The 12,236-nt window shown below is 45.1% G+C and overlaps 1 protein-coding gene across 2 annotated transcripts in view; it reads left to right on the top strand.

The window, feature by feature from the left end:
• Positions 1-12,236, top strand: part of acss3 (acyl-CoA synthetase short chain family member 3) — a 68,068-nt gene that overhangs the window by 30,855 nt on the left and 24,977 nt on the right. For both annotated transcript variants that reach the window (XM_078219788.1, XM_078219789.1), the window contains 4 exons: positions 434-574; positions 3,739-3,819; positions 3,914-4,009; positions 8,661-8,812. In XM_078219788.1, coding sequence (XP_078075914.1) covers positions 434-574; positions 3,739-3,819; positions 3,914-4,009; positions 8,661-8,812 — 470 coding nt within the window. The remainder of the gene's footprint in view (positions 1-433; positions 575-3,738; positions 3,820-3,913; positions 4,010-8,660; positions 8,813-12,236) is intronic.

Below are 12,236 nucleotides of genomic sequence, written 5' to 3'. Positions count from 1 at the left end.
AGAGCACTGCTCCTTCAAGTGAGTGGAGGTTAGTTCACAAACAGGACATATATAGGCAAAGACTTGTGTCGTTGCTTATATATGCCGTGTTTGTGAACCTACCTCTCCACCCACCTGATGAAGGAGCTGTGTTCCGAAAGCTTGTGATTGCAAATAAACCTGTCGGTCTTTAACCTGGTGTTGTGAGACTTCTTACTGTGCCCACCCCAGTCCAACGCCGGCATTTCCACATCATGTATAAATGATCATGATCATAGCATGTATGACAATTGTGATATGCAAATACATCAGTAAATGTGGATTGTTGTTGTATCGCAGGGTGAGTTCATAAACATTACTTGAATTCGTTAAAATACAATTAATACAATTTGACATTTGTGGAAAATTCAACAGTGTTCGTAATTCTGCATTCACCTTTTGGATAATGTGACAGGAACAAGTTCATTTGACGTCTGGTCAGGAGTTAGATTGGGATGAAGAGGTTTCTGCTGCCCAGTATCACGACTGTGTCCCAGTATCTTCGGACCATCCTTTGTATATCCTCTATACGTCAGGGACGACAGGAACACCAAAGGTACAAAACTCAACACTCCTGTCTTGGCTTGGGTTTCCTGAGCAATGCATTTCAACAGTACAGGCTTGTAGTTACAGTGGGTGGAATTTCCCAGCGACAGGCTCACCGCACTAAGTGCTGATCAGACAGCGGTGCTCCGACCCTGGCATCATGGATTCCTTAGGACGAAGCCAGTCAGAGGTGATCAACTCTTCATTGCTCAGCAGCACCACTGGAGAGGCAGTGGCTGCTGCCAGTAGTGCAACTGCCTGAAGTCCATGGTGGGACCCAGGCCAGGCCACAGACGGGTGATGGCGAGAGGGAGGAATCACAGAGTGGGGTCACATAGAGGGAGGGTAGTTGGCAACAAGGGCAGAAGGATGAGTCCCATCCCTTCCTGATGCCAGGTTCCTTTGAACGAGCCACTTCCCCCAGCAGCTGGCAAGCAGCCCCAACTGGTTTTGGTTTTTGGGCTTTACCCATGGCGAGTCCTCCCTTACCGCTGGGTGAATACCAGCAGTGGACATTAATTGCCCATTTAAGGACCTCGAGTGGCAGTGGAGCGGGAAGGCCATCCACTTACCTTCACTCCCTGGACTTAATCGGGGTGGAAGCAGGAAGGTGGGGGTCTCTATCCACAATCCTGCCGCCTGTTTAAATGGTTCCCTGCTAGCAAACTCACCTAAGGAGAGAGAATTAAATTCTGGCCAGTGTTGCAGATAAGATCATGTTAAGAGGTGCCAATGACTTTCTGCTGCGATTGTGCAAATGTATTTTATATCTGTTTATAGACTTGTATCTTCGACATGTATACAAGTTGAAAACTTTTCAACAACGTTGCCAGGAATATTTTTTCATTTTTCTCAAATGCCATTCTCTATGAATGTGAGCATGGTAAACTATCCCTTCTCTTCCTTGATACGTCTGCAGTTTTTGACAAGGTTAACTATGCCTTGCCTCTCCTCCATTGTCCAGCTGAATTGGAGTTCACTTGCTTGGTTCCATTCCTATCTATCCAGTGGCAGCCAGGGAATCATCTGCAATGGCTGCTCTTCCCAGTCCTTCACCATTCCTTCTTTTATCCTACAGGATCTACCTGTGTCCCCCTATTATTTGCAGGGTGGCACGGTGGCACAGTGGTTAGCACTGTTGCCTCACAGCGCCAGGAACCTGGGTTCCAATCTCGGCTTGGGTCATTGTGTGGAGTTTGCACTTTCTCCCCATGTTTGCACAGGTTTCCTCCAGATGTTCCAGTTTCCTCCCACAGTCCGAAAGACATGCTGGTTAGGTGCATTGGCCATGCTAAATTCTCCCTCAGTGTACCTGAATAGGCGCCGGAGAGTGGCAACTAGATTTTCACAGTAACTTAATTGCAGTGTTAATATAAAGCCTACTTGTGACACTAATAAATTAACTTTCATCGAAACTTATTTCTCATCAGCATCATGCTCAACTTCATCATCTGAAAACACCCAACTCTACCACCCCACCTCTCTCAACCTCTCCACTCCCTCTACAATGTCAGACTCCTTTTTCGCCATGAGTAGAAATTTCCTCCAACTAAATGTTGGGAAGACCAAAGCAATTTCTTTGGTCCCCACCATAACTATTTTTCCAAGTCACCAATTCCATGGGCAGAATTTGCCCTGAGGGGTTCTAGATCCCACCATTGGGCTCAAAGGTTGGGTGTTGGACGTCCACACTAGGTGGCAGACAGTCACTCAATTGTGATATTTCCCATGACTATCAAATATTGGGTAGAAAACAGATATGCCATCCAGTTAAGGGAAGTGCTGACTATCAGAGCTGAAGGGCCAACCGAAGGGCTTACAGCTTGAAAGGAGCAGCGATATGTCATGGTGGATGAGTGATGGTGAGGGTGCTTAACAATACAGCCCCCCCACTCTCCCTACCCTTCTTGAATTTAACATTAAAAAATGGCTGTTGCAACCAGACCACCACTGTGGGGAGGATGCCCTCGACAGGATGGCTAATGGTTACTCCTGCGCCCCCAGGCAAGGAGGACATCTAGGTTTGCCTAGCGTGCCAGCCACCCCTTTCTGCCACTGACAGCTGCCTCCAGACAACTGAACTGACCCCTGCTGCAATTGGAAAATGCCAGTTAGTCACCATTAACAGGTCATTAATTAATTACCTTACTGCCCCCATTCTGTCTCCAGGAAAATGATCAGAGGACAGGCGAGCCATTTTGACCACCCTCCATTCCCAGCCCTGGCCAGGTCTAAAGTTCAGGTCCCATCACTTTTCCTGGCAACTGTCTAAGTGTGACCCAGACCACTGTCATATTTGACCCCAAGTTGAACATCTGCCCATACCTGTGGAATCACTAAGACAGTCTGTTTCCAAATTTGTGCCCACCTCCACTCCTCCTCATCCCATCTATTGTCGAAATCCTCAACCTTTATTTTGTTATCTCTACACTTGACTGATCAATGCACACCCTCCTCCCATCTTCTGCACTCCGTTTGAACTCATCCAAGACTTTGTTGCCTGTATCCTAGCTCACATCATGTCATAGAATCATAGAATCCCTTCAGTACAGAAGGAGGCCATTCGGCCCATCAAGTCTGTACCGACCACAATCCCACCCAGGCCCTATTCCCGTAACCCTCATTTATCCTGCTAATACCCACTGACATTAGGGGCAGTTTACTATGGCCAATTCACCTAACCCGCACATCTTTGGAGTGTGGGAGGAAACCGAGCGCCTGGAGGAAACCCACGCAGACACGGGGAGAATGTGCAAACTCCACACAGCGACCTGAGGCCAGAATTGAACCGGGTCTCTGGCACTGTGTGGCAGCAGTGCTAACCACTGTGCCACCTGTGTCTCATTCACTCATTAGCCCTTATTGATGTACGTTTGGCCCAAGGTTAAACAATGCCTTGATTTTCAAATTCTCCTTGGTGTTCTCTCGAGGTCCCCCGTTAGCACATCCAATGCTTATTCAACCCCAAACAAAGAGCAGCCTAACCATATCCTGTTCCTTTCTATAGGACCTTTATGTACACATAATTCCAACAGGGATCACGAGAGCAAAGATCTAGTTTATTTTTGTTTCTTTAACCGGGAGATGCGCAGATCATTTGTAAGGTACTGGCACCACCTCGTGTGGGATGAAATACATGTGCTAAGTGAAGTTGATTGTTGAAATGTTCCTCAGGGAATCGTGCGTACATCTGGTGGTTACGTGGTGACACTAAACTGGACTATGTCACATGTGTATGGTCTCAAGCCTGGTGAGGTAAAGTTTATTACTTATGAAAGAGTTTTTTTTACAAAGACTTCTTTTTGTGGTAAATTTATATAAAGGATTTTTTTTGCTTTGCGTTTTCCAGGTCTGGTGGGCAGCTTCTGATCTTGGCTGGGTAGTGGGGCATTCCTATATTTGCTATGCACCACTCCTTCATGGCAATACAACCGTTTTGTATGAGGTGGGTACAGAATCATAGAATCATAGATTCCTGCAGTGCAGGAGGAGGCCTTTTGGCCCATCGAGTCTGCACTGACCACAATCCCACCCAGGCCCTATCCTCATAACCCCATGCATTTACCCTAGTTAGTCCCCCTGACACTAAAGGGCAATTTAACATGGCCAATCCACCTAACCTGCACATCTTTGGGTAGAAGGTTATTTTTCCTTTGAACCGGTTGCCGGGATAAGCAATTTAAGCAAGTCAATGACAAAACTTGGCCTTTGTGGTCCTGAACAATGTGTTAAGCCTCTCAGTTGCAATCCGGTAATAAAAGATGATGCAAGTCCAGCTTCTTCACATAATGAACAGGTAAGGTTCAGATCTAACCGCTCTCAGCTAGACATCATTAAATACACCATCAATAGCTTCAGTGCTGCTAAGTTACGGAAGTGAAAGATCTGCTAAGGTTTCCATTTCTGAATAGTTAGCCAGTAGACCCCCTGGAAGTGTTTGAGTATTAAAACGGGTTTAGATTTGATGCACCTATAGATGACCGAGCCAGCTGATAGGCACCCTTTGGATTCTCATGTGAAGAAGCACCAATTAGATGAGGTACCAGAGAACACGCAGTGCCTGTGGAACCATACTCAAGCTGGGAGTCAACATCTTCAGAAAGAATATTTATAGAGAAAGGAAAGGGAAGAAGATGTCCCAGTATTTCAGGAATTTCACTGTTACCAGCAAAGAAGGTTATAAACAAACTAAAAGCCACTCAAACTCATAACATCCATTAATTTTCATTCATTTAACAGTTGCCCACAGAAGAGCCAAACTTGAGCCTGTATATAATAATAAAAACAGAAAATGCTGGAAATACTCAGCCAGTCTGGCAGCATCTGTGGAGATGGAAACAGAGTTAGCATTTCAGGGTGTGATCTTTCATCAGAATGTTGACATTTTTAGTAAAATAAAGGGCACATTTCTAAAGGAGGTGCAGATGGACTAGCTCATGCACCCCCTTCAGAAATGTGCCCTTTATTTTACTGCATGAAATGTGCATGAGTCATTGAAAGTGATGAGAGTAAAGTATAGAATATCCTAGGCTTTATGAATAGGGGAATAGAGTGCAAGAACAAAGAGGTTATGTTAAACTGATATAAAGCACTGGTTAGGCTTCATCTGCCGTATTGTATCCAATTTGGATAGCATACGTTAAGAAAGGTGTGGAGGAATTAGAGAGAGTGCAGAAAAGATTCACAAGAATGGTTTTAGGGATGAGGAACTTCAGTTATGTGAATAGATTGAAGAAGCTGGAACGATTTTCCTTGGAGGAGAGAAGGTTGAGAGGCGATTTGATAGAGGTATTCAAAATCACAAGGGCTGGAATTCAACAACCTTGCTCAGGCAAGGCTCGTAAATTCCCACCCGAGGCCAACGGAGAACTCCGTTCTGTGAGCCTTGCCCGCCCTGGAATTGGGGCAGGCAAGGCGGTAAAATTCCAGCCAAGGTGTCTGGACCGAGTAGATGGAGAAAAACCTGACAGTCTGGTGGAAGCAGGTTCAACTGAGACATTTAAGAGGGTAACTGGATGACCTTTGATTCCCTTGTCTAACAAGAATCTATCAACTCTGCCTTAAAGCTTTTCAATGACCCCACCTCCATTGCCTTATGAAGCAGAGAGTTCCAAAATCACACAAACCTCTGAGAGAGAACGTTTCCCCTCATCTATGTCCCAAAAAGGTGGCCACTAATTTTTAAACATTGCCCATTTGTTCTGGATTTACCCCCACGAAGAAATATCCCTTCCACGTCCACCTTGTCAGTATCATTCAGGATCTTATAAGCTTCAATCAAGTCGCCCCTCATTCTTCTGAACTCCGGTGGAAACAAGTCCGCTTTGTCTAACCTTTCCTCATAAGACAACCTGCTCATTCCTTCTATCAATCTGGTAAATATGGACTGCAGTGGTTCAAGAAGGCAGCTCACCACTGCCTTCTCGAGGGCAATGGGGAATGGGCAATGAAATGCATTCTTAGCCAGCGAAACCCACATCTCTTGCATGAATAAATAAAAGCCTCACCTCCAACACATTTACATCCTTCCTTAAATAAGGAGTCCAAACTGCACATAGTATTTGCCAGTGATTATGAGGTTGCAACATGCATCTGACGGTTTCAGCATGTAAGGCGAGGTAGATAAAAAGAATCAATACCTTACTGAATCATTCTCATCTGTCAGCATAGGGTCAGTTACCAAAGAAGACTTATTCTCGCTAACTTCTCAAAAGCATTTTTTTTACTCCATTCTCCATTTTCTCCGTTACAAAGCCAATGCTCAGAGTGGACCGGGTGGACCCAAATACAATTCATGGTCCTCACAAGAGAGGCAAATAAGATCCAAGCTGACAAGATAAGGCATAGCACCCCATCTTATCTGACACTTGATCTGGCTTGATCGACACTTAAAGGGGAATTTTACCGTCCTGTCTACCATGGCAATCGTAGCGGGTGGGCGGGGAGGTTGTTGGGGGGGGGGTTTGTGTGGACTATGAGAAGGTCCGTTGACATCTGGTGGGATTTTCGGGGTTTGGGATGAGCACAGCGGAAAATCCCGCTCTTGATCTTGACTGTGACTATACTGCCATAAATATAAGCCAAACCACTTGCTGTATGTAGAGGAAGTTAATGACCCAATGTATACTTAAAAATTGCTTTGTCCTAAATTTGCAAAACACTGAAGTTAAAAAGTATTGGGTACACCAATGTTCAGATCATATCCACACATTTTACAGCTGGCTCAGAGGTACAGCCTTAATTTGAATATTGATTGTTAACTTAAATGCCAATATGTTAATTGCTGTTTACAAATGAGAAGTAAGTTTTAGAATAATAGTATTTGCTGTAAGGTTGAGCAGTTTAACATTCTGTAGGTAAAATGAGTGGAATGATTAGTAATTTCTACCTGATGTTTTCATTTAATCTTGTGCTGTTAACTTTGTACATTTCTTAACAACTAGAGATGCCTGTTACTGTTGTGTTTATGGTCTTCATTTTTCAAGTCATGTGGGATCATATTTTAATATCTTAATTATTAAGGTGATTAAGAGGGCATATGGCATGCTTGCTTTCATTGGCCAGGGCATTGAGTACAAGAGTTGGCAAGTCATGTTGCAGCTGTATAAAATCTTGGGGTTGGGCTGCATTTGGAGTATTGCGTGCAGTTCTGGTCGCCACACTACCAGAAGGACGTGGAAGCTTTAGAGAGATTGCAAAGAAAGTTCACCAGGATGTTGCCTGGCCGCGAGGGCGTTGGCTAAGAGGAGAGGTTGAATAAACTTAGGATTGTCTTTACTGGAAAGACGGAGGCTGAGGGGAGGCCTGATAGAGGACTACAAAAATATGAGAGGCGTAGACAGAGTGGATAGTCAGAGGCTTTTTCCCAGGTTGGAAGTGCCAATTACAAGGGGGCACAGGTTCAAGGTGAGAGGGGGCAAGTTTAAGGGAGATGTGCGGGGGAAGTTTTTCACGCAGAGAGTGGTAGGTGCCTGGGAGACGCTGCCAAAGGAAGCGGTGGAAGCAGGCATATTAGAAACATTTAAGATGTTTGGGTCTGGATGGGTACATGAATATGGGGGGAATAGAGGGATACGGTCCAAGTAAGGACAGAAGTTTTTTTTAGATTAGTTACTTAGGGCATCGTGATCGGCACAGGCTTGGAGGGCTGAAGGGCCGGTCCCTGTGCTGTACCTTTCTTTGTTCTTCTTTCTTTTGTTCAGTTCCTACAATAAAATAACGACAGTATAACATATGCAAGTACTCAATAATTATTTTTTTTAACCAGACAGCATTCTCCTGCTGGCACAAAAATTGCAACAATGAAGTACAGCGTGAAGTAGAGAATTGTAACAGTATCATATTTCATCAATGCTACAAAAGTGTCATCACACCACAAAACACACCTTGATGTACATGAGTGATATAATACTGTCTGCAAGCTATCCAGTAAGAACTCACAAGTTTTAATATTTTAATTCTTGGACCGAGGTAAAAATTGGGAATCGTTTAAAATTCATATTTGGAGGCTATACTAGAAATAATTTCTGCGAGAATTGATACCGCTCAGTGATTATTCTGAAATTCATCCCGCAAACCAGCCCCCCATCCATTGACTCTGTCGACACTTCCCACTAGCTTAGAAAAGCAGCCAACATAACCAAGGAACCCACGCACCCTGGACAGTTTCTCTTCCACCTTCTTCTGTCGGGAAAAAGATACAAAAGTCTGAGGACACGTACCAACCGACTCAAGAACAGCTTCTATCCTGCTGCCATCAGACTTTTGAATGGACCTACCTTATATTGAGTTGATCTTTCTCTACACCCTAGCTATGACTGTAACACTACATTCTGCACTCTCTCCTTCTCCATGTACGGTGTGCTTTGTCTGAATAGCGCACAAGAAACAATACTTTTCACTGTATGTTAATACATGTGACAATAAATCAAATCAAATCAGTTGAATGCTACCTTTTGAATTGTTGGCTTCCGAATCAGACAGCTTCATATAATGCACTTTTTCAAAAGAAGATGAATGTTTTCATGGTTTGCTGGAGTAGATTTTTTTTCCCTCAATCCAGCTGTGTACTTTCAATGATCTCGTCCTCTTTGCAGGGGAAGCCTGTTGGGACCCCAAATGCTGGAGCATATTTTCGTTTGCTATCAGAACACGGAGTGGTAGCGATGTTTACTGCGCCGACTGCATTGAGAGCTATTCGTCAGCAAGATTTCGAAGCAGTACTTGGTGGACAGTACCATTTTCCAAGGTGACTTTTCACAAGCGTAAGGGCCAAATAAACTTTTATAGGTTTTTTTTATTCTCCGTTGTAAATTTCTCCCGAATTTGCCGAGTGCAGGGGTGTGTCGGATTCAATTTATACGGTGGACTTGATCTGACGTTTTGACACTAGGCCTGCGTTACATTCAGCCAAAATTATTCGGGCTCATCTGAGGGAGAAATTGGTGTTCATTTGCTCATTTTTGGGAGTGGAACAATCATGACGCACAGTACACCGATCTCTGGACATGAGATTTTGCACCTCAGTCCAAAGATATACAGGTTAGGATGACTGGCTATGCTCAGTTGCCTCTTAGTGTCAGAGAGATTAGCAGGGTAAATGTATGGGGATATGGGGATAGGGCTTGGGTGGGCTTGTTGTCGGTGCAGACTCAATGGGCTGAATGGCCTCCTCCTGCACTGTAGGGATCCTATGATTCTGTGATCTGCACCAGTGGAATGGCCAACTTTTTTTAGGCATCCCAGGTGACTGCCTGAATGGACCAATTTAAATGTATTTTACAACCTTTTTGCACAACTTGTGAAAAATTAAGTGATGCATGTAACGTGCAAGTTCTAACAAGTTTTCCAGCAGCTTAAAGCCTGGTTACAGCCAGTGTATTGGCAGAGCTTAAAAAGCAATTGGTTTCACTTTTGAGAAAAGCTAGATTGCTTTTTATAACGAAGGCACTGGAGCTGATTGTGATTGTTTTTTCCCCAGGGAATGGGGAGCTGTTTGAGTTTTAAATAAAATAATTGACTTATTAAATTATCAACGCCATTATCGTCACCATTGTCAAAATAAATGGTGGAAATGAAAGCTTCCAGAAAATAAAGTAACAGTATTTTGAGACATGACATGTGGTGAGTATTGCATGGTTGGGAAGGTTAGCTAACTTTGATGCTGCAGTTCAAGGAACAAAGAAAATTACAGCACAGGAACAGGCCCTTCGGCCCTCCAAGCCTGCACCGACCATGCTGCCCGACTTAACTAAAACCCCCTACCCTTCCGGGGACCATATCGCTTTATTCCCATCCTATTCATGTACTTGTCAAGACGCCCCTTAAAAGTCACTACCGTATCCGCTTCCACTACCTCCCCCGGCAATGTGTTCCAGGCACCCACTACTCTCTGTATAAAAAATCTGCCTCGTACATCTCCTTTAAACCTTGCCCCTCGCACCTTAAACCTATGCCCCCTAGTAATTGACTCTTCCACCCCTGGGAAAAAGCTTCTGACTATCCACTCTGTCCATGCATCTCATAATCTTGTAGACTTCTATCAGGTCTCCCCTCAACCTCCGTCGCTCCAGTGAGAACAAACCAAGTTTCTCCAACCTCTCCTCACAGCTAATGCCCTCCATACCAGGCAACATCCTGGTAAATCTTTTCTGTACCCTCTCCAAAGCCTCCACATCCTTCTGGTCGTGTGGCGACCAGAATTGAACACTATATTCCAAGTTGCGGCCTCACTAAGTTTCTATAAAGCTGGAACATGATTTGCCAATTTTTAAACTCAATACCCCAGCCGATGAAGGCAAGCATGCCATATGCCTTCTTGACTACCTTCTCCACCTGCATTGCCACTTTCAGTGACCTGTGTACCTGTACACCCAGATCCCTTTGCCTATCAATACTCTTAAGGGTTCTGCCATTTACTGTATATTTCCTATCTGTATTAGACCTTCCAAAATCCATTACCTCACATTTGTCCGGATTAAACTCCATCTGCCATCTCTCCGCCCAAGTCTCCAACTGATCTGTATCCTCTGATGGTCCTCATCGCTATCCGCAAATCCACCAACCTTTGTGTTGTCCGCAAACTTACTAATCAATCCAGTTACATTTTCCTCCAAATCATTTATATATATATATATATACAGCAAAGGTCCCAGCACTGATCCCTGTGGAACACCACTTGTCACAGCCCTCCATTCAGAAACGCACCAACGCTACCCTCTGTCTTCTTTGACTGAGCTAGTTTTGTATCCACCTTGCCAGCTCACCTCTGGTCCCATGCGACTTCACCTTCTGCACCAGTCTGCCTTGAGGGACCTTGTCAAAGGCCTTATTGAAGTCCATGTAGACAACATCCACTGCCCTACCCTCATCAATCATCTTCGTCACTTCCTCAAAAAACTCAATCAAGTTTGTGAGACTCGACCTCCCCTTCACAAAACCATGTTGCCTCTCACTAATATGTCCACTTATTTCCAAGTGGGAATAAATCCTGTCTCAAAGAATCCTCTCCAATAATTTCCCTACCACTGATGTAAGGCTCACCGGCCTGTAATTACCTGGATTATTCTTGCTACCCTTTTTAAACAAAGGAACAACATTGGCTATTCTCCTATCCTCTGGGACCTCCCCTGTAGTTCCTATTGTTGCAGCTTTGGTGTTGTTGGCTCGTTGAAAGTGATTGATTAATTTTTGTACCATGCAATGATCTGGATGGTAGAAAGTGAATGAGATACTGGCAGGAATCGGGGCTGGCTGGCTGGCAATAGGCAACAGCAGAGTGGCAGCGGTGGCAGCGTTGAGCACTGTCATCCTGAGAGAACGTACAAGGTACGTGGATCGAAACCACAGCCATTTTGCCAGGGATGAATCATAGAATCCCTACAATGCAGAATGAGGCCATTCGGCCCATCACGCCTGCGCCAAGAACAATCCCACCCAACCCCTATCCCTGTAACCCCATGTATTTACCCCACTAATCGCCCTAACCTACACTCCTTGGGACGCTAAAGGAGAATTTGCACGGCCAGTCTACCTAACCCGTACATCTTTGGAATGTGGGAGGAAACCGGAGCATTCGGAGGAAACCCACGCAGACACGGGGAGAATTGTGCAAACTGCACAGAGAAAGTGACCCAAGCCGGGAATCGAACCCGGGCCCTTGTGCTGTGAGGCAGCAGTGCTAACCACTGTGCCGTCCCCATGCACCTCAGCAAACCTAGTAATTGGAGTATAGATTGCTGAACTGCTATGAGAAAGTCCCTTTGAAAACTGTGTTCCACAACCATGATGGCAGCAGATTGAGTGTGCATCGCAGTAAACTGGGTGAGAAGGAGACCATTCAGCCCATCAAGCCTGCACCAACAACAATCCCACCCAGGGTCCATCCCTATGACCCCATGTATTTACCCTGCTAATCCCCTCGACTATGGGGCAATTTAGCACGGCCAATCAACCTAACCCGCACATCTTTGGACTCTGGGAGGAAACTGGAGCACCCGAAGGAAACCCACACAGACATGGGGAGAATGTGCAAACGCCACACAGATACCCAAGGCCAGAATTGAACCACTGTGCCACCATGCTGCCCAGCTTCTACTATGGCACTTAGACATCGGGGTGGGGTGGGGGGGGGGGGGGGGGGGGGCAGGAGAGCACTTCAAGACATCAGCCAT

The sequence above is a fragment of the Mustelus asterias genome, chromosome 9, assembly GCF_964213995.1.
Source record: "Mustelus asterias chromosome 9, sMusAst1.hap1.1, whole genome shotgun sequence".
In the NCBI taxonomy this organism is placed as follows: domain Eukaryota; kingdom Metazoa; phylum Chordata; class Chondrichthyes; order Carcharhiniformes; family Triakidae; genus Mustelus; species Mustelus asterias.
The sequence above is the reverse complement of the archived record's forward strand: the minus strand, read 5'-3'. Positions and strand labels throughout refer to the sequence as shown.